The following is a 22,155-nucleotide window of genomic DNA, read 5'->3' on the forward strand; positions in this document are numbered from 1 at the left end:
GGGCTGACGGATCACCAAGGTTAAGGACTTGGGCCTCCGAGGACCCAGCCCCTCCTTCTACCTCCAGCACCGGTTTCCTGGGTTTTGTGGCTTTCCCCTGGGTCAGTTTCTTCTTTCACGACGATGTGGATTGCACACGGAGAACCTGTCTCCTAACTCTCTGGCTTGGGGATGAGGGAGGAAAACCTGGAGCTCCGGATCCTATAAAAATAATGATCGTCTTTCCGTGTAATTGGAAAAAATAAAAAATAAATAAAATTTAGGAAAATATAAAAAGTGTAAGCCCCTGCAGGCGGGGAGGGCCCCTAAGACCACCAGGGGCGCCCCAGGCAGAGCTTTGAGTCTGGATCCGGGTCGCAGCCTCGGGCACTTGTTGGCCAGTCCCTTCCCCGAAGCCCGCCTCAGTTTCCCCGGCTGTTCAAATGCAACAGGGGCACTTGGAAAGTGCTTGGTACTTTCTTGGCATACAGAAGGCATCCTATAAATGCTGATTATTATTCTCCAAGCTCTAGCAAGGATTCTGGCATACAGGAGGTGCTCAATAAATGCTTGAGGACATGAGGCATTTGGTAATGATGCCTGAGCAGTTTCTCCCGTCTCTCTCCTGCTCCCCCCACCATCCCGCAGCAGGGGGCAAAGAGCTCTTCAATCCCCAAAGCGCCAGGGCCGGCCGGGACTCAGATGACGCAATCCCTTCCTCCGCCCACGCTCCCAAAGCGCGCCACCAACAACGCCGCGAGCACGCGGGCACGCGCACACTAGCGCAGGACTCCCGCCGGAACTGCGGTTGTCTCGGCGCTGACGTCACGTCTCTGCGGCAACCAATCGCAAGCCGCCGAGTCCTCTCGCTAGGCCAATGAGAACTCTGCACTCCGGCCCCGCGAGAGAGGGGCGGGGCGGCCGCTCGAGGCAGCGCATGTGAGAGTTCGCCGGGGAGCGCACGCGCAGTGATGGGTCCGGGCCTGGGACTGGGGGCTCGTTGCTGGGGGCGTCTCCTGCCGTTGCTGAGGCCCCGCGCCGGCGTTCACTGGGCCGGCACGAGGCCCACGCCGCCGCAGGCGCAGAGCCGGCTTGGCCGGGGGTTCTTTCCTGCCTCTGTTGTAGGGGCGCGCGGGCTCCAGAGCGGAGCGCGGCGGGATGAGGCTGACGCCCGAGAAGAGCGGGCCGCGGCAGGTACGAGGGAGGCGGGGCCCAGGCCTCTTCGTGCGCCGGCCCCCCCCTCTCCGGGCCTCCAGTGGCCGCCGCTTCCGCTGTGGAACCCGCCCTTTCCGGCTCGCGGCCTCGACCCCTCTGTCTGCCAGCGGGGAAACTGAGGCCCGGGGAGTGGGGGAGGGGCAGGAAATGCTCGTGACTGGTCCCCGGGACCTTTGGACTTAGGCGGCCTCTACCAGTCTCAGTTTGTTCATCCGTAAAATGGGAGCATCCCGTTCTACAGGGGCTTACAAGTTCTTGAAAAGTGCACATTAATGGAAAGCCACGCGAGCCGGGAAGAAGCTCCCTGGGGGAGGGACGAGGGAGCCCCACGTGGGACCCAACCACGGGGGCAGAGAACGCCCCTGACGGGTCTTGTACCCCTCCCCCTTGGCACAGGGCCCGGTATTCAGTAGGTGCTTCATAAGTATTTGGTGTATTTCGCGGGAGCAGTTGGCACTACAGGCATTCTTCCCGTTTTACAAGTGACGACGCTGAGTCACGGGGAGGTCGAGTGTCCTGTCCGGGGTCACATAATTGGCCTCTCCGAGGAAGGATTCGAATTCTGGTTCTCCTGCCCCCGAGGGCAATCTTTTATCCTCACTTTGTTTTGAGAGACAGCGGGGAATGCCTCATCCCTTCCTAGCGGTGAGGGCCAGGATGAGCCCCTCACCTAACTGGGTTGGTGTTAGTACCTCCTTCCCAGAGTTGTTGGGAGGATCAGGAAGACCAAATTTGGCAAAAGAGCCTGCACACAGTAGGCGCCCTATGTATGCTGATCCCTGCCCCATTCTAGGGGACTGGCCAGGGCAGATTCCTGCTTGGAGCCTAGGTAGATGCTTGGTGGGACCCCAGGGGAAGGAAGGAGCCCCGCCCTCTGCACAATCCTTCATCTCTGACAAATGGGGCGATCTCTGGTCTTGGGGAGCTCGGCACCCCTTTTCCTTTCCTCGCTCCACCTTTTAAAAGCTGACTTTGTAAGGGGTAACATGCTGGTTATTTATTACCAGCCTTCTGGCTTTGTTTCCCTGGAGTGCCCCGGGCCCCCTGAGAGTGTCGCGTCCACATGCACTTGGGCCAGGCTTCCATGGCGGCTGGGCCCCTTCTGGCTTCCGAGCTGGGCCCTTCGATGCTCATGTTTAGTCCCACCCAGGCCGGGCCTGCTGAGCCGTCGGGGTCCCAAGTGTGACTCTAGCTGTCGGCTTGTGGGGGCTCCTGGGCTCTTTTGGAGCGTCGAGGGGGGGCCCACCTTCCCGGACCTCTTGGGGGGAGGGGGTATGTTCTGTGCCACTTTATTTCTAGGTGAACAGAAGGGCATCCTAGGCCTTGAAGTGTGCCTCGGTGTCCCCTGGGCCCTTCGGCTCGAGGGATGCTCCCCCTTCTCCAAGAAAAGCCCATTGAGCTGTGTCTGTGTGACCTCCCCGGCGGGATCCCGAGTGCTTCAGAGGCAGGGCCTGGTCTTGTTCTTCCTTCCCATCCCCTCTCCCTCCCGAACCAGGCCTGGGTTATGTGTTTGTCAGGGAACTGAGTGCTGGCTTTGGGGGAGAGGCTTGGGGGGCGCAGGGGAAACAAGGGTGAAGGGTGTGTTCTAACTGTTCGTGCTGGGTGCTTCCCTGGTCGGGGGAGAGCCGCTGGGAGAGCCTGATCTCCGTTCGAGTAACTGGGACCTTTACAAGGGCCTGGATTGGGTCCCTGCGGGAGGGACCCTGGCATCCTCCTGGGCTTTTCTGTGAATGAAGAGAAAGCTCCCCGGAGGATCCTGGACAGGGGTCCGTTTCCTGGGGTTGGTATAGGATGTCGGGAGTTACCTCGGCGCCTGGGGGTCTGAGTAAATGCCTGCTTGCTGGTGGGGTCTCATAGTCACAAACATTGGGGGGGGTGTTCCAGGTCACCGGGGACCCAAGTTTGACATCAACCTGCTGGTGTCCCTCTTGAGGCAAGAAAACGCGAGAGACATTTGTGTGATCCAGGTTTCCCCAGAGCTGAAGTACACGGATTACTTCGTGATTGCGAGTGGGACGTCCACGCGGCATTTGCAGGCTCTGGCCCAGTACCTCGTGAAGACGGTGAGTGGGGCTCCTGGCTGTGAGCTAAGTGGGCAGGCTCTCTTCCCTCCACCCCCCAGGCCATGCTCTCTGCCCTTTGACCTATGCCCCTAGTGGAGAGATTTCCAAGACTATCCAGTTTATTCCTTACACTGTGTGGGAATCTGTGCAGGTGCAGCCTGGAGGAGGGAGGCCCCAGCTTAGCTTCTGCCTGCTCTGGGAAGCTTTCCCCTGGGGGCTTGCCCTGATGCCCAGTGAGCCTTCCTCTGGGAGTTTGCCCCGATGCCCAGTGAGTCTTCCCCCAATGCCCAGTGAGCCTTCCCCTGGGGGCTTGCCCTGATGCCCAGTGAGCCTTCCTCTGGGAGCTTGCCCTGATGCCCAGTGAGCCTTCCTCTGGGAGCTTGCCCTGATGCCCAGTGAGCCTTCCCCTGGGGGCTTGCCCTGATGCCCAGTGAGCCTTCCTCTGGGAGCTTGCCCTGATGCCCAGTGAGTCTTTCCCTGGGGGCTTGCCCTGATGCCCAGTGAGTCTTCCCCTGGGGGCTTGCCCCGATGCCCAGTGAGCCTTCCCCTGGGGGCTTGCCCTGATGCCCAGTGAGCCTTCCTCTGGGAGCTTGCCCTGATGCCCAGTGAGTCTTCCCCCAGTGCCCAGTGAGCCTTCCCCTGGGGGCTTGCCCTGATGCCTGGGATTTTGGGGGGTGATCTGGCAGAGGTCACAGGGTAGCCAAGAGAGCTGCAGGGTGGGCCCGGCCACGCCTCGGAGCCGCGGTGTTGCCCTCTGCTCCTCGGGGCTGCGGGGGGGGAGGCAGGAGCCCCAGGTTTGACTTTGGGCTTTCTCGCCTTGGGGCCTCTGCACCTCCCACTCTGACCAGGACATGAGGGTCTGGGGGTCTCTGCCACATTCCTGGTTGGGGGTCGGAGGAGGGAATTGGGCTGGTCACACTGACTGTCGTTTGGAGAACGGCCCCCACCAAGAGCCATCTTCTAGGGGGCCTGAGGGACCCGAAGGTGATGTGAATGGAGGAAGGTTGGTGTGTGTGCCGGCGGAGAGGCTCCCCTGCCCAAAGAGCGCCGACCCTTTTCTCTGCCCTGGGTCTCCCCTGTAGCTGGCTTGGTGTCGGAGGCCTTTCTCGGCCCGAGAGAGCGCCCCTCAGCATTGGCTCTTGTGGGGTTTTAGGGCACACCTGCCCCCCATTGGAGAGCCTTTGGAGCACGTGTCAATGTTTAGTCTGAGGGAGAATCAGAAGTTGGGTTGCCAGGTTTGGCCCCTCCCTTATAGTCTTGGGGGGTGACCAGCTCTGTAAAGGGGGCTTTGTGATCGAAGGGGGAGCCCCGACCCACTAAGGCAGCCCCACCTTGGAAGGCCCGCCCAGCATTGTCATGGGGACCTTGGGGAACTCGGTTCCCTTGTAAGCTTTGGCGGTTAGAGCAAGTTCTCTTGTAAAGGAGTCACCTTTTCCCACGCACACATCCCCTTTTTGACCCAGAACCAAATTTTCAGTGCCATGAGGACCTTGTAAAGAAGAACGGTTTGGGCTCATCTGGCTTTTTGTTCCAGCATAAGTTCCTGAAATCCAGGAGTGATGCTTATGTTCGCATCGAAGGGAAGGAGGCAGATGATTGGCTGTGTGTGGATTTTGGTAAGTTGGGGGGCAGGGGAACGCTTCCCGAGAGAATTTGTTTCAGGGGTGATATATACATATAGGTTCATATTTATATATCAAAGAAGTCTCTCAGCTCTTGCTGCAAACTTCTTTCAGACTGTTTTCGGGAGCCAGGGAGTAGGCCTTTGAGAGCAGCATGCCTGTCACCAAGGGAAAATGACTGACATTTGTTTTAAACATTAAAACAAATATTGCCGAGTGACCAACCAGGAAGCCTGGTGTCCAGACCTCCCCCTCCCCGCCCGCCCCCCGCCCCCCCACGTCTGACGCAGATGCTGAGGTGGGAGCTTGCCACCATTCATTCGTCCCTTCATCCACTCATTCCACAAACACTTAGAAGCCTGCTACATGCAAGGTGGTGGGCTTCACGGGAGCATGGGGGAGCGGAGTCTGGAGATGAGGGAGACATCCACTGCCTTCTGGGAGCATGCAGCCTAAGGGGGGAGATGGGATGGACACAGCTGGCCTCCGGGGCCCACGATGGGATGGATGGGGATGGTGCAGACACGGAGCGCTTCGGGGGGCACGCCGCTGCCCCCGGGCTCGCCATCACATAAGCAGTGGGAGCAGCCCTCGAGCTGGGTCTTCCCGTGTGGACGGTTCTTTCTTTAATGAGCAGAGATGGAGGGGAAGGGAATGAGCCACGGCAGGACACGACAAAGCGTATTCTGAGGATGGAGAAGTATCCGTCCAAGCCCCGATTGGAGAGCTGGGACTCCTGGCCTCTGTCCCCCCCCAGCCCTCCAGGGAGCTCCGTACTAGCCCCTCAACAAGGCCTTTCGTCTCTCAGCCCGTTTCCTCATCTGTACGAGAAGGGGGAGCCGTTATTGGAGGGGTGCCTTGGGGTCAGTGAGGCAGGTTGGCTGAAGGTGAGGGAGCGGGGGGCTACAGTGTCAGAGGATGGGGGAAAACAGGCCCCAAAACGGGGAGGCCGGATCCCAGAGGATCACAGGGCTCCTGGCCCAGAGAGATGGGCGTCAACTTGGAAGGGGCTGGAGCTTGGTGAAAAGGGGGAGAAAGAATAGTCAGAGAAGTCCAGGCTTAATCCTGGATTCTGCTGGAGCAAAAAAAGGAGGCGGTCTGAGTCAGCACCTGGGGTGTGAGTGACAAACATGGGTACAGCCAGGGAGACTTAACATGGGAGTGCTGGAAGGCTGATCTAGGCTCCCCCCAACCATTCTCAATGAGGAAACAGGCCCCGGAGAGGCGAAAGGGGGGGGCCCGGCTCTCAAAATGAGAGAACAGCAGCTGGTCAGTCAGAGCCCAACAGGGAGTCCTTGCTCTCTGCAGCCCCCTGGCTGGGCGCAGGTGAGGAAGGCCTGGCCAGCCCAGCCGTGTCCCTTAGCTGCTCCCCTCCTCTCCTGGGGCAGAAAGACCAAGGAGCGGGCCAGCTTGGGCCCTTGCCAGCTTCCAGCACACAATTAGACAGGATCTCTTTGGTTGTTCATCTAAAATGGAGCCCTTCAAAGAGATCACACATGTCTAGTAACAAAGTGGAAGATGAGACTAAGGTACATGAGCCACCATGTTGACCTGGCTGGATTTGTTAAGAATTGCACATTTCACATCAGTGCTCCAGTTAATCTATTTACATAGATATGCATGTGTGTCTCTTGTCTCCCTGGCTGTGTGCACTGTCTTCCGTAAATATTTTAAATGTGTCTCAGTAGTTAGGGTTTCCTAATTTTCTGGAATTAAGAACTTGGCTTCCTAAGTTTTGGCAATGGCTCTGCCTTGATCAGCATTACTAATTTTCAGATCAAGATTTTGATGCACCTACATAATCAGTTTTTGAAGAAGGAACCACTGCTTTTTGTTGCATATAAATTCTAATAAGACATATATTTAAGCTGTAAGTAGGAGTATTTTATGGGGGGAAATTTAGTTTTGCTAACTAGTGATTTAAATGAGTCCTGATAGCCAGAAGAATTTTTATAGTGAAATAACCTTCAGGGACTTGCATTTGAGAAGGGATGGATTCTATTTTGTCTTCCCTATAGAGGGGCAAGTGTGTTTAGTGGAACGGATTGAACCTGAAGCCAAGAAGCCTCCATTCTATCCTTTGTGAAATCTTTCAGCTTCTCTGCTTCACTCTCGGGAAAACAAAGGCACGATTGCTCGTCCTGTTTGCTTTGCAGTGTTATTTTAAAGGAAACACTCATTAGCTACAAAAATGAACTGGTCTGTGTATAAACATATCCAACCTGTGCCAACACCTACACGGCACTTTTGATACTGGTAATTTGTTTAGCACTAGATGTAGTTATTTCTAGTCATACTTGAAATAGTCTGCAAAAAATTGGGTACAGGCTTGGTTAGGATAGCTTTAGAGTTCCTACCTCTACTCTTTCTCTGAATCCTTTCCCTCTTTTTGAAAGAATAGGAAAGTTTAGGTTAGAAAAATACTTTTGCTGGTTCTGCACTGATGGGGGTGCATCGCAGTGATGGAAAAATCTCATTGTTACAAAATGGAAATTGCTTTTTGTGAACATCCCTTGCTTAGATTTTAGAAATTCGTCTTTTAGGGGGAGGTCGCTTGGAGGAAAGTGACCATCTTTGAGGACAGCCTGGCTGGTCTACACTTGTGGCGAGCTGGGCTTTCCAGAGTCTCCTTGGACAATGAGAACCCCCTTAGCCCAGGGAAGGCCTTAAAGTCTCTGCCTAAACTCAAAAATTCTAAGTCTAGGAGTGCATCTGACTTTTCATAACTCTTGTCTCCCTGACAGGCAGTATGGTGATTCATTTGATGCTTCCAGCGACCCGAGAAACCTATGAATTGGAAAAGTTATGGACTCTGGGCCCTTTTGATGATCAGTTAGCTCAGATCGCACCAGAGTTACTGCCTGAAGACTTCATCCTTGGATTTCCACCAGAAGAGGAGCCTTCGGCATGTTCTCTACTAGAGGTCAAAAGGGAATAAAGTAAGAGCTTGGAAGCAACTAGAATCAGGCAATGTTATGATGAGATTCTGTTTGGATTTGTAACAAATTAATCCACTAGGAGAGTTGAGCTTCTGAGTCCCATTAGAAGCCTTTGATGTTGAGCACACTTTTATGTGCACTCGATGTGGAAAGCATAGAAAGCTTTGGGAACTGAGCAGTGGCAAAACTTTAGGGATGAGCTCTTTCTCGTAGACACATTATCTTAAGCAAGGAGCTCTACCTACTATCAGAAGTGTTTTCAAACTTCATTGGAAATGGGCTATTTATGCATCTATCTAAATTGCTTCAACATTTTTCCTGATCCCTAATCAGTCTTTTGTGACATAGTACAGAAATAACCCTTTAAGAAGTGACAACATGGGGATCATCTACACTGGGGTCTTAATTTTCATTTTTTATTTGTGGGAAAAGAAGAATCTCCATGTGAAAAATAGGCAGATTTGTCGATTTGACACCGACAAAACATGAAATAAAATTGTTAACTGATAGATGGCTGGTTCTTTATATTAGGTATAGTTTGCCCAAGGTACTCTAGTTTTAGCTAGATGCTTATTAATAGGAGTTTAGAGTCTGGTTATGTTTATTCATTTCCTCTGAATGCCTTTTCATATTAATAATTGTGGTATTTAAGTCGTGCACATTTCAGAGCCTGTTAACTGCCACCAATTGGAGGGGGAAAAATCAGTTCAGTGATATTCAGTTTTGTGACTGGTTAACTGACAGATGTTATTCCGAAAAGCCACAAAACCATATACTCTATAGAAAGATGGGACTAACAATAATCCAAGCTAAAAGTTAGAATTTAATGTGGAATATATTGCTAACCTATGAAGCTATACAGGGCATGAAACCTATAAATCATTATCTTAGTTTTTCTTCTCCCTTTGAGTTGACCTATTTAACAAATTTAAGTACAACTCAGGCTTACAGAACATTCATCAGTAGGGCATGTCCTAAAATAAAATGTGAAACTCAGCTTTGATACTAATTAAATTTCTTACTATCCCCTCTAGAGCAGTTATAATACTTGGCTTCCGGAAGCAATTTAACTGGTCATGGGTTAGCAGAATGAGATGGGAGGAAGACTGGTTTATTTTCAAGTCCCTTTCAAGGCTGGCTCAGAGCAGCTTAACATTAGTCCATATCCAGGATGATTTTGAGAAGCCTATCCTTGATCTCAAAGCTGCTCAATGTTTCCTTGAGTCTATAAAGTAATAGCAAGGAAATTTTTATCCAAAGTCTTCCCTTTTCCATCTACCAAGACTAATAGATAAGTATGGTACATCTGGAGGAAAGTGCCTGTATTTACAAGCTAGATCCAACTGGCAGACAGGTGCTTCTTGCTCACCATATATCCCTCCTGGCAGGATCTGCCAGAGGTCTCACGTTGCTTAGAGTAACAAGACTTTCTTCCCTAAACAGAAGTGATCGGTTAACAGAATTTAGTGGACACAAGCTGCAGAGATTGGTCTGGAATTTTGGTTTCCTCTGCCTCAAAAACAGCTCTTCCTTACCAGTTAGAATATCAGCAATGGAAATTTTCTTCTATGCTTTGGAGTTGTGTTATACAACTCTAACTGTGCTACCTAATCTTTGCATTTTAAAGGTAATTTCTAACATTTAAAAAAAAAAAAGAAAAGAAATTCCTGCTGGCATTCAGATCTGTCAACTTTCACACCAGAGTTACACACACACCATGAGCCATGGTGGGAGTGAGTGGGGCTGGGTCAGAAGGAAGACACCCTGGAGGCGTCTGTAGAAGAGGAGCTGACTTGGAGCTGACCCTGCCACTAAGAGTTTGCTTTGCCCAGGACACAACGATCCCGCCTGTACTCGGCCAGTGAATGCGTCTGGCCTCGGAACCACTAGTGTAAAAGACCAAATATGAAAAAACATCAAAACCATATACTAAGGAAACTAAACTTCAAGATGACTTATTCCATTCAGAAGTACCTTGAGCTGCACTGGGAGCATCAGGGGACAAAAATGAATCCTACTCTAGGGAGTGGGGGGAGGAGTGTTAGGCTCATTTCTTAACTAGGCCCAGGTGCTCCCATTAGTCAAATAGTAATTGAAAAGAGTATAATATTTAATCATAACAATTGACTAAAAATGAAAAGGAAAGCAATAGTACTTAAATTAGCAATAGAAATAAAGTATATCTGTTAAAAATGCAAAGCCACTGGCACTTAGGAGTCCGAGCTTAAACTTGCCTCAACTAAAAGCCCAGGTTCTACACAGGGATTGTTCAAATGGAAGCAATTCCAGTTCCTTAGAAGAAGGTGGTTTTAAATACTAGGTTCTGTTCCACTGTGGAAAAGAAAGGGAGAGGCTCCTTTCTTTGCTAAAACTACCAAGTCTTATTTTAAAACTGATTCAGAAAAGAAAATGGAGGAGAACATCATTTTCAGGATTATCTAAGCTGTATGAGGATTTTTTTTTTGGGGGGGGGGGATATGGGGGAAAAGTGTATTCTATGCAGAACGCCTCATTTTAATATGATTTTAAGAGGGAGATTACCAAATTCTGTAGCTGGCCCTTGGAGTTTGGTTCCTTCATACACAAAGACATCCTGGGAGAGGACTTGGAGGCAAAGTGCCTGGCTCGGGGTAGACCACTCACCCATGCGCACACACACATACACACACCCACGCGCACACTCATGGACACACCCGCACACATACATACCCATGCACACCAATTGTTGCCGCCGCATTTCACAAACTGAGGTAGATTGAAGTTTATTGGAGAAACTTGAATGCGTAGTAGCACAATCATTTTTTTTTTTTTTTTCAAATTACATTTTGAAATTGGAGAGAAATTTAGTTGCTTTCCTACATCCCTGTCTTTTGACTATTTTATTTTCAACTGGTTGGTTGCAGACTGTGTATAAATCCTGCTGTATTTTATCTTTAAGCCAAACTAGGAGGCTTTATTTTAGGTGTTTTGGGTTTTTTTTTCTTTCCGTGTTTAGCTCATGTTTAAACTTTCAAGGTGGTTTAGTGTGGCCCATGACAGTGGCTGGATATGTAGCCTTTCCTTTTCTTTAAATATGGTCAGATCTTTGACCTTCCTTGCCCTCCCTGGTTGTGGTGATAACAGCTGTGATCATCTAAAAGCATGACAAGCATCAGAAATGGCCCAACAGATCACATGGCCTACAGAACGAAAGAGGAAGCTCGCTCTTGGAACACAATGAACGTCCGCACGGACTGCATGGATCTGCACCGAAGCATTGTTTCTTTAGGCAGTGATGGTCAAAGGCACAAAGGGTTCATGCATCTAATAAAGGAGCACAAACAGTCCAGTCTCCTGCAACTGGTTCAGCTCGACCCCCCAGACCCCCAGCATCTCGCCATCACTTCTCGGTTCTGTTTCCCAGAAGAGGACCAATTCTTTTAAAGCCCATTTTAAAAGATCAAACATAAGTGGCATTGCTGCTCTCCTGTTGGCATTATTCAGAATCTTAGAATGTTGACTGAATTTGATAAATTTTGGTGGCAGAAGCCTTAGAAGGCCCAGGTTTTTGTTTTCCAATTTTTTTTTTTTTAATCAACCACCAGTTCAAAGCACCATGTGCTCTTTGCCCAATTAGCTCATCTTGTTTCTCACTGTTGGCCGATCAGATTTTAAATCTGCTTTGTTTTTTAAAAAAAAAAAGTTCTGGGACTATTTTTTTTTTTTTTAAATCAAAAGTACAGATTACCAAAAAAAAAAAAAAAAAAAGGAAAAGATTTTTTTTTTTTGGTTTTTTTGTTTTTTGTTTTGTTTTTTTTTTTTGTTTTTTTTTTTGTTTTTTGTTTTTTTTTTTAAGTGCTCTCTACGCCTGAGGTAGTTTTGTAAAATGCATATTCTTTCCAGGCCCTGGCCAACACACTCAACATTTCCCTTAGTAAAAATGCAACCAAATTTTTTAAAAAATGCCACTGGCTTGGGGTACATACATCTAATGTTTAATTATACTTGTTGACAATTTACTGGATATATAATTCTAGTCCACCAATAATTACCACCGGCTTATTTTCATGAGCAATGGATAAGGAGCAATGCCTTTCTTTCTCTCTGTTTAAAGTTGGTAAGGTGAGAACACAAAGCTTAATTTAACCAACTGCTAAAATGGTTAGGAGAATATCAAGGACAATAAACATCAAGTCACTTTACACAAATTCAAGAATATAACACAAGGGAAATGACTCTTAATTTTCTTGTTCTTGTAGATGTCGTTCTTCTTCTTGTTGTTGGTTCCTTAAAAGCCAGGTTCCGGAAACTTGAGAGGACATTACATAGAAATTTTTTAAAACGAATTCAAAATTTTGCCTGGTCTTCAAATAAGCTTTTGGTAGGTGGGACTTCTAATTGTGATTTAGGGATAGGTGTTTCCTCACCCATCTATTATATTTAGTCTCGTCTTTGGTTTGGCATCTTTTGTTGAGATGGGCCGTTTCCTTAACCTCTCTACTTGCGCCTGGACTGAGGTTGGCCGCTTGGCCCAGGGACGGCGGCGGAGGCACCGCCACCACCACCAGTCGCGGCGGCGGCCGAAGCAGCAGCAGCCGCAGCAGCGGCTGCGGCGGCAGCATTGGCATTCTTCTGCTGCTGCATTTGCTGCTGCCTCTTAACCTGTGCCAGAATCTCTTGGATTTTTCGCTGGGCGAGCTGTAAGAGGACAAAGCCTTGTGAAGAACACTGGGTCAGAACTCGGCAAAGGCTCTGCAGCCACCCTCCGACTCTTGTTCTACAAGTCTTACAGGGGAGATCAGTGGGAGCGCGAGGACAGAAGCTGACTTTCTAGGGCTGGTGTCTGCAGGGTGCAGCCACTTTTGTCAGCCAGAGTCACCTAGCTACCAGCCTCACAGAGACACATGCAGAAGGAGGAGGAGGAGGAAGAAGGAAGGCAGGAAGAACACTTAATGCTGAGGTTTTGGAAAGGTAACAGCCTTGCCCGTGAGCATGTTTATCTAGCACTTACCTGGCACGCATAGAAGTGACCAGTTATCTTCACGATCACCTCATCATTCTCATCGGGGATCTGATCACGAGGAACAACCACCTCGGCACTGGTCAGATTCTGCAGCTCGTTCACCTGCAAACAAGTTTGCCCGTTATTGGGGGGTGGCCTTTTCCCACGAGGGGAGCTTTAGTCATAGGAACCTTACCGATCCTATTCTGAATCGCTTCCCCTAATCCCTCACAGTGAGGGGGAAGTGACTGACCACATGTTCCTGAAAGTCGGCTTGAAAATGATGTGGGCAGACCTGATCCCAAGCTGGTTAAATTAAAGGGGAGACCAGTAATTGTTTACCTCAAGACCAACCAGAGTTTCAGTGAGCTCCCACCAGGATGACTGGTGGCAATGGATTTTTGGCCACATCAATTCTGAAAGACCAACTTTAAATCCTATTGAGGTCTCAGTGTTTGAGGAGGAAGACTATGAAAAGTCATAGATCTCTGAGACATTGGAAGGGCATCATTACTTCAAAAGAGCATTGCTATTACTTACAAACAAGAAAAGGAGGGAAAAAAGGCAAATTCCCCCCAAATTCAGGTAAGCTAGTTTTACCAGGATGTGTAGTTATCAATTTAAATGCAATATATATATAATTTAGGGGTATTCAAAACACTTAAAAGTGTCACACCCCTACAGTTGATCCCAATAGAGGTACCTCAAGGACAATCCTTTTCTCATCCCTATGCCCAATGGAATAGCATTTATCACATTCCTGACCAGTATTAAAGTCTGTGATGGAACGATTGTGAAAGACACATTAATGGAGCAGACGCCTTCCCAACCCCCCGGCCTAGCATGGGCCAACATCCTACGCCAACATTGACTAGGAATATATAGGGACAGCTCTGGTTTGAGCCTAAGGGTGTCCCTTTAGGACACCGTGCCCTGCCCTTGGTCCTGTCCACATGAATTGGCCCAGATTCTGTCCTCTGAAATTGTTTGACGCTCTCCCTTTCATAGGGTTGTAAAGTTTTTACTGAAAGACTCACCGTTTTTCCTCCTTTGCCAATGACTCTCCCGGCAGCGTAGGAGGGCACCTTAATGTGGGCCTCGAGCTTCACCTCTTCCTTGGGACCAAAGAAGTTCTCCTCCTTGAGCTTTCCATAGATCCTTCCTTGAGCCTGGAAATACAAACACCAACCCCATGATGATGAGGAAACATACACACAGGGCCAGTAAGTAAGTTGTAAGATAGCCTCAGTGACCCCAGAGGATTAACCAGGGAACAGTCAGTACATCCTACAGAAAGCATGAGGACATCTGTATAGGTGAACCTCTACAGGCATGAATAATGAAAAATCCAATCAACTAGCAGCTGATCTGCCAAGGCCAACCGGAGGGCCTGCGCTGCCTCTGCCCTCCCTACTGTCAAAGACAGGCACAATTCTAATTCTGTGTTAGAGGATTACAGGAAAGAAAACCTTTTGTTTCATTTCTTCCCTTTTATCCATTCTGAAAGTGTCTGAACATAGGAGTGGCCAGGCTTAACATGAGGAAAGATGGCACACCTTCCTTCCCAGGTACTATGGGACAAAATGTATATTTACCTTCTATAGACACAAGTAAGAGCTTTTACACAAACATACACAAAATAGCTCTTATAATCAAGAGGCAGTTCAGTATTCTCAATATTTTGGCCAGAAGGCTATTTAATTGCAAATCCAACAGAACTAGAAGGGAAGGGCAACATGTCAGACCAGGGCCAATGGAGATCAAAGGCTTATCTAGGGCCAGCAAGGGCAGAAGGAAATGAATCCATTTGTTTAAAGATGAGGGATTTCCTCAGAAAGAGATCTGAAAAATGAGGCATAGATGAATTCCCTTAGTCTCTAATGGCCCAAGCAGACTGATAAACATAGCATCTCTAGAAGGCAAGGAATTTTAAACTGGAATATAAAAGCAGCCTTGAAGAAAGTTAACTTAAAATCATGAACTTATAAAAATGTATCTAGTGAGTTATTTTGAGGATAATTCCAATTATACTCATACTATCAAACACTATAGCCTTAGGAAAATGGATCCCTAATATTACTCAAGTTCATTTTAAAGGGAAGCAAAAAAAGTCACAACATTTTGGGGGAAAGAGCATTTAACATGTTCTCTAATATTGGCGTTATCTAATCAAGCCCATTCCAGCTGTAAAGCATACCTTAAACTGGGCTTCAGGGGGTCCAGTGATGATCACCATCCTCTCCTTGGCATCTGGAGTCTCGGGGGGAGCAATCTATAACACATAAATTTCATCAGCACAGAGTTCTGCTTCTGGTAGCATAGCCATTTCCATGATATTTTTACAATTCTATGAAATGGATGTCGAGACAAATGGGGAAGAGGAAATAGTAAGAAAGAAACTTTACTGATATCCAGAAGGGATACAGTAGTGCCTGCAAACTGCTCACAGAGAACCAGCACGCCTCAGCGGCCAACTATCGCTCAGCCTCTGAACAAACCAATCTCCCCTCGAAGACTTGCAGTGAGGCAATAAACCAAAATTTTCCAAAGTATTCCATTCTCCTCTGGGATAATGCTCATCATTAGCACAGCTTTACTTAGTTTGAGCCTGAATTAGCTAGTTAAAGGAAGAAAAATACTTTTTTTGTTTTAAAAGCAGACTGTTCTCATTGTCATTTACACTATCAAGATGAACACAGATCACCCTAAAAATAATGCTTGTGATTTGGTGGTTTAGTGATTGCTTCTTTATAGGCAAGGGAAAGTGACTCACTTAAGTCAGGTTCATCTTATAGAACAGCATATGAACGGAGATAGTGGCTGCTTGGAACAAAAGGCTTAATGAAAGAAGTTTTAAAAGTCAACTGGTCCAACTGAAATCAAGCCTATCTCAAGAAGAAAGGGCTGCTCCAGTTTTAGAGAACTTTCCCCTAAGAATCAGTCATATTTGGCAAAGTGCAAACTCAATACAAAGCTGTTTTTCTTTTTTATTGTACAAAAGACAGTTTGATGCAGGGGATAGACAATTTATACTCAGAAGACTCATGGTATGACCTTGGACATAAACCTCAATTTTGTCATCTATAAAGTGGGGATAATAATACTCATAGTACCTTCCTCATAGTTATTGTGAGACTCAAATGAGATAATACATATAAAGTACTATGTAGCTCTTACAACAGTACCATATAATTGCCAGTTGTCATAAGTTGCTTACAACATTTAAAAAAACTGGATTAATATTGTTGTCTTATACGAATCTGCCTTTTAGATCATCTTCTCCTTGGCATCCCTTTCCTGGGGCCTCTGGTTAGCTTTGTTGGATTGACTCTAGGGAAAAGACTCTAGCCTTCTCACCTTGTGCCAAGGAGATAAATAACTTACTTGAGTCTACTGAAAGTATCTTCTTCAGTTCAGCATTTTTTTAATACATATATAAATGTAAATGGTGGGAAAAATAGGCAACATCAACTTTGCATTTCAAATGGGACTCCATTTCTCCTTGCAACATAATAATGAACTCCTTAAGGAGCACACATATCCCTACTGCGCAGGCAAAACATTTAGGTTCAGAGAATCATAGAGCAGTAAATCAACCAACGACCCCCCCAACAGCCAAATGGATCATGAATTTAATCATGGGAGCTGTTTCAGTATTATGTGATTCAGGGACTTAAAAAATAAAAACATGTATTTCAGTAATTTACAGTGTACATCATGGGCCACGTGCTAACATTTTAAAGATGAAGAACGTGTACCTTCAACACATTCCCCTTTGGATGCTCAGCTAGGTTTAAATGATCTGCATCCTGTATATTTTACAGAAATAAGCCCAACTCAAGCCTATACATTTGTCCACATCATGCGGTGCCAATTTAGGGAACGATTCTTAATTGAAAATCTTCCCATTAAGAAAAAAAGGTGTCTGATATATAGTGAGTCTGGCAAAAGGAGGAAGGACCACATAGACACCCTAGATGGGAAGGATGGGAAGAGTACTGTTCCCTGACTCAATGGGAGAAAAAGTGTCCAATTCTAGCTCTGGAAAGTCACCTCCCAAAAGAGCACACATCAGTACCACAGGCAACCGCTTCTAAGACAAGACTCACAATTTATGCCAGGCATAAGCCCCATTATTTGGCTCTTAACAGTCTGGTTCATTGCTTCCTGTGAACTCATGCTCTGCATTCTTCACTAATGAACAAATCTAGGGAGAACGAGATCAATGGAACCCCAGTTCTCGGATGCCAAGAGGCACAAGTGGGGCTAGTTTTTAGAAAAAAAGATCAACTCTGTTCTTTGAGTAGCTTGTTACTTCTTTCAGAGAGTCAGAAGTCCTCTAGCCTAGAGGCAGCCCACAGCTGCAAAAGAATTCCTGCCCACATGACAGTGTCTGGAAGATGTTCATCCCATCTGTTGGATTGAAGACCCAAAGGTTTCCACCTTCAGGGAATTCTCAGGAAATTTTTCTTTTCAATAAGCTTAATGTGGTCTCTTTCCAGTTTCAGCTTGAAATAAGTGAAGAAAAAGCAGGACCAAAAGAGTTTGGAAAGTCAAGGATGTCCAAAAAGCCTGGAAAGCTAGTCCTGATCAAATGGCTCATTGGCTACATAAAGCTGTCAAAGTAGAGGGGACGCTTCCCTAAGGACATTGCATCAGAGTTATAATGAATAAATACCTTGATAGAAGCTCCTGCAAAACGAGAGAGCTGCTTGATATGCTGGCCCATCTTGCCAATGATGGCTCCCACAGCCATAGCTGGGATGAACAGGTGAACGGTCTCAGTTTCAGCCTGTTGCTAGAAGAGGAAAAGATAATATGGAATTCACATCTGCCAAGGACTGGGCCACCAGAGGGAAAAGGGTTTGAGAGACACAGCCCCTCTCTCAAAAAAATTGCTTCTTGTCACACATCTGAATTCTAGCCCAAGGGCCTTGCACACAGTAAGAACTTAGGGAACACAAGCAAAATGATTGTAGAGCCAGTGAGAGAGGAACCTCAGAAGCCAAAGTTTATTCCGAAAACACCTGCCGAGCCTAAATTCCCTCATGTGAACAGCAGAGATCACTACTAACTACTAAGGGTCAACATGACCAAATCCTTCACCAAATCCCATAGGGTTAGCATTTCTTTCTGGTTTTACAATAGCACTGTAATTTATGGATTAAAAACATCTAGGCTCTGCTTTACAGTTTAAAGAAAGCCTTCAGGAAGGCAAAATTAACTGAGTTAAAGGTTAAATAAGTGAACTATTTCTGGATTTCCCTCTAACCCCCCACTCCATTCCCAAGGTAAATTACATTGAACTCAGCACGTAAATTGCATAACAACCCTTAAGAGTTTCATAAATTTTATAGCTTCCTTTGTGTAGGAGTGATCAGGAATGATAAACAGCCCAGTTCAAAACTGCCAATGAGCCCTCTCGTGTAAGATTATCTAACAGTTGGGAAAACTGGCAGCTTTCCCAAAGACTGGCAAATTAAATGCTAGGCTGCACTCGTACAAGCCACGCTGCGTCCATGGCGTGACCATTAGGAGCATCGTCGCCTCACTGATACCATAGACCACTGCAGGCGTGTTCTCCAAAGGAACATCACCTTTGGCCACTGCCAACTTACATCTGGTCTAAGGAACTGAGACCCTGCTTCTGATGCTACTGAACACAGTCCTGGCCTTCGTTAGGGACAAAGAAGAAGACTCCTGGGCCCTTTCTCTGTTAAGAGCTTATATCTAAACAAATGAGAAAGTCTAGGAAAAGCTGCCCTACCCCTTATTCTCCCCACCTCCCCAGTCCCTTTCCCCAGCTGACACCCTCCCTGCCCCATTTTAGTCTTGTTTCCATGGTCTGCTTCCCACTTCCATTCTCCCTTATTTGTTCAGCCTCCCATCCCAAACAAATCCTGGGCTCCCCAGCCCCTTCCTGGCAGTCACTCTGTTGCCAGCCTGCACGGCTGAAGGACACGGTGTGACCCAGCAGGCATGACATTTACATAAAGAGCAATTCAGAGCAGCTCTGTTCCTGGAAAAGGTTCTCTCTGTTTATTTTCCAATTTACGGGGCCATAACTGGATCAGCTGAGCTGAGGGTCAGCTCTGAATGTAAGGGGAGTACTTGGGGAGCACACTTAATGGGCTCATTTTATTTTCAGTTCACTTATGTCAGAAAAAAAGAATAAGACAACGATAAGCTTATGGGTAATTAGCTAAGAAACGGGTAATTATGTTTTTGAGACTAGGCAAAATTCCACAGGCCAGGTAAAAGACACTCACAGATGTGCTTCTCTTGGGTTTGTTAAATCACACCTTAGAGGTCCCTATTAGATAGTTTCAACTTTTAAACAAAATTTTAGCAGACGGCCATATCCTACATTACAAAAGGAATTAATTCAATGCACTTCATTAAAATCCTTTATCAATATAGCTCTTACACAAACTATCTTGTATCGTAGGAATGCTTTTCTTGAAAAGTGTGCCTTTCTCTAGAGTTGTCACTTCCTGTTCCAAAGAGGATGGATGTTAGGACCATCCCACTTCCCACTGACTAACCCAAGCCAATTCAGTAAGTTTGCCATCAGTTGAGAAAATGGCTATGAGAATACTAGCCAACCACCTCCCATCTTTCCCTAAATTTTGGTAAATGCCAAAATTATAGATTGTTTTGATTAATGCTTTTGAGAATTTTTTTTTAATAATTGTTGAGTTATTTAAGTCCTTCCTGACTCTTTGTGACCCCATTTGGGATTTCTTGGCAAAGATACTAGAATGGTTTGCCATTTCCTTCTCCAGTTCATTTTACAGATAAGTAATTAGGGCAAAATTAAGTGACTTCCAAGGTCACACAGCTACTAAGTGTCTAAAGACATTTGAACTCAGAAAAATGGGTTTTTCTGACTTGAGCATTCGAGCATTACTTAACCACCCCCATTTTAACATCATATAATTTCCCTCCAACATAGCTATTCTGCTTAATATTGTTAACATGGAAAAATAAGCAAAATAACTCAGCAGTGTAAAATGACAACATATACAACATCTAACACCCATAGTTCCCTACTATTCTAATGAAATAGTCACCTGTCCTATTCCAAGATAAAGGATAGTCAAGAAAAAGAAAGTATATTTCATTATCTGCACTCTTGGACCAGTACTGGCTATTGCTTTAGACTGAGTTCAGCTTCTTTTTCACAAATTATTTTCTTGCCCATGTGTTAAATTATGGGTTCCATGTGCCTCAAGTTCATGGAACCTGGGTGTTCTTTCAGATTCATTGTATTGCAGAAAAATTCAACACATAGCTCAGAGGAAAGAGAACTCAGAGGTCCATGTTCATTTGGGGAAATAAGAATTCACATAATCATGCCATTTTTTCCAATCACTGTCCCCAACCCCAAATATATATGGAATGAACCCACGAATTGATGACCATTTTTCCCTGACAAGAGTTCACTAAGAATTAGATACTAGTAGGACATCAACACTTTTCCAAAGATTTCAGCAGAGCCCCATAGTCAGAATATATGAGAACATCAGGATGACTAGACCAGCCCACATTTATTTACTCCTTCCCAAAAATCAACTTACCAAAAGCCTTAAAAAACAAACTAAGCACCCACTCATAATTTAGTCTCCTTTGCAGAATGCAGCTTAGTCATCTACTTTCTAAGAATCTCAGCAAAGCTGATTTCCATCTGTTATTTCCTTTCTAGCCAGATGCTTCTTTTGCATCTAACTTGAGGAGTTCCCAAGTTTGATGGTTAAGATAGCAACCTGATTTTTCACACAGATTCTGAATCAAATATAGCTAATTTTGCTTCTGTTGAAGTGAACTTAACTTCCTGTTGAAATGTGTTTATTTTTAAAATTCCCATTTCAACAATTCTAGTTAGAAGCATCTTTACTTTTGTCAATGAGTGATGTTAAATGCCATTTTCTCAAAAGGCGGCTTATTTTAAGGATGTTGTTCAAAGCCTACATATATCAGCTTGGGTTATACATTGGAGAGACTCAGTGATGAAAAATTTCAAAGTAACTAAATTTCCTACTTCTTTATATTAAAAAAAAAATTCTCATTGATGAGCCAAGTTAGAACTTGAGGAGAGGCAACTAAAGATTTATTTTCTAGACCCTGTCCAGCTGTCAATGTAGAGCACTTCTGATTACATTGGTCTATATTTTACAAGGTTATAAGCACTGTTGCCAAATTGATTTGCTCTTTGCAGGAATAAAAGGATTTTATATGTGGGTACACACATGTATGAGTGTGCAAGTACGCATGCACACCCCCCCCCACCCCCACTCCACAAGGGATCCTAAAAGAGAAGGGAACAGGAAAAGGGAAGAGAAGCATGATTCTCATGATTGCGGCAAGAAGCCCTTGAACCTGAGCAAAAACCAACGGAAGAGGCAGCCAGGAGAAGTGTGCAGGGTTCAGGGGAGGCTTCTAAAATTGTCCGAGGATTTTCAAACACGTGGGATGATTGTACATCTGAGATGCCGAATTCTTGATCTGTAGGACAAACCTAGAACACAGTGGTTATGAGAGAGGGAAGGACTGAGCTAGCATGCATTCAGGGTGTCGTAAGCAGGTAATTCCTGAAGAATTTCCAAATCCTTTCTCCTCTTCCACTGCGCCCCTGCCTAAGCCTTCCCTATTGCTGAACATTTCATCGCATCCACGCATCTTGTTGAAGCCATGTGGAGACAACAGACAAGACTCACTCTTCAGGGGAGACAGGGACACAGACAGGAGGAAGCCGTGGAGAGGGACACACGGGGATGATGATGCGCAGGGTCAGAAAAAAGCGCACGCGCACGCCAAGCCCCCCAGGCAGAGAAAGGTGTGCAGAAACCCCAAAGAAACACACACACACGTTTCACATGACAGAAAACAAAACGTTTTGTCTGTGTCTCTCTCTGGGTCTCTGGCCAAGGTTATTACTGGTCCTGAATGCCTTTAGTACTAATAAAGCATGGATTAAAGAGCTGACAGAGCCCTGGGTCCCACCGGAGGACAAGCGGAGGTGGTGGATTTGCAGACACAGCTGTTCCTGGACCAGAGCAAAGGCTGACGCATCTACCTGCCCATTCTCCTGAGAGCAAGGTTCTGACGGCACTTCTCTGGTCCCCGGAGCTGAGGGGAGGTGAAGTGGAGGGAGAGGCAGGGAAGGAAGGGAAGGGGACCGACTCCATGCTTTCTCAGTGTGCACACACAAAGGCACTTCCCACCCAGCTCTCACTGGAGAGAATCCTTTACTCAAAAGGCTCATTTCAGAGTCCTGACTCCAGAATCGGGGGGAAATACACGTGCATCTCCTGAGGGAGAGGACTTGCCCCTCACTCTCCTTCCTGACACAATTA

General features: G+C 46.6%; 2 protein-coding genes across 2 annotated transcripts in view; one reads left to right on the plus strand and one right to left on the minus strand.

Annotated features, from left to right (window-relative positions):
* The first annotated feature begins 900 nt into the window (after window positions 1-900).
* MALSU1 (mitochondrial assembly of ribosomal large subunit 1) lies at window positions 901-8,327 on the plus strand. Its single transcript, XM_051961484.1, has 4 exons — window positions 901-1,173; window positions 3,079-3,257; window positions 4,792-4,873; window positions 7,624-8,327. Exons 1-4 carry the CDS (start codon window positions 951-953, stop codon window positions 7,815-7,817), a joined length of 678 nt encoding a protein of 225 aa, XP_051817444.1. The 5' UTR covers window positions 901-950; the 3' UTR covers window positions 7,818-8,327.
* Window positions 8,328-10,564: 2,237 nt separating this feature from the next.
* The window catches only part of IGF2BP3 (insulin like growth factor 2 mRNA binding protein 3), a 103,161-nt gene continuing 91,570 nt past the window's right edge, over window positions 10,565-22,155 (minus strand). Inside the window, exons 11-15 of the mRNA XM_051961487.1 lie at window positions 17,478-17,597; window positions 14,997-15,071; window positions 13,837-13,968; window positions 12,809-12,922; window positions 10,565-12,495 (exon numbers count right to left, since the gene is read on the minus strand). Of these exons, the coding sequence (XP_051817447.1) occupies window positions 12,295-12,495; window positions 12,809-12,922; window positions 13,837-13,968; window positions 14,997-15,071; window positions 17,478-17,597 (642 nt within the window). The 3' untranslated portion in view covers window positions 10,565-12,294. The remainder of the gene's footprint in view (window positions 12,496-12,808; window positions 12,923-13,836; window positions 13,969-14,996; window positions 15,072-17,477; window positions 17,598-22,155) is intronic.

This window comes from Antechinus flavipes, chromosome 5 (genome assembly GCF_016432865.1).
Source record: "Antechinus flavipes isolate AdamAnt ecotype Samford, QLD, Australia chromosome 5, AdamAnt_v2, whole genome shotgun sequence".
Classification (NCBI taxonomy): Eukaryota; Metazoa; Chordata; class Mammalia; order Dasyuromorphia; family Dasyuridae; genus Antechinus; species Antechinus flavipes.

Coding starts and splice junctions, on each gene's coding strand:
- MALSU1 (XM_051961484.1), top strand. CDS start 951: ATGGGTCCGGGCCTGGGACTGGGGGCTCGTTGCTGGGGGCGTCTCCTG. Junction 3,258..4,791: donor CCCAGTACCTCGTGAAGACG/GTGAGTGGGGCT, acceptor TTTTTGTTCCAG/CATAAGTTCCTGAAATCCAG. Junction 4,874..7,623: donor TTGGCTGTGTGTGGATTTTG/GTAAGTTGGGGG, acceptor TCTCCCTGACAG/GCAGTATGGTGATTCATTTG.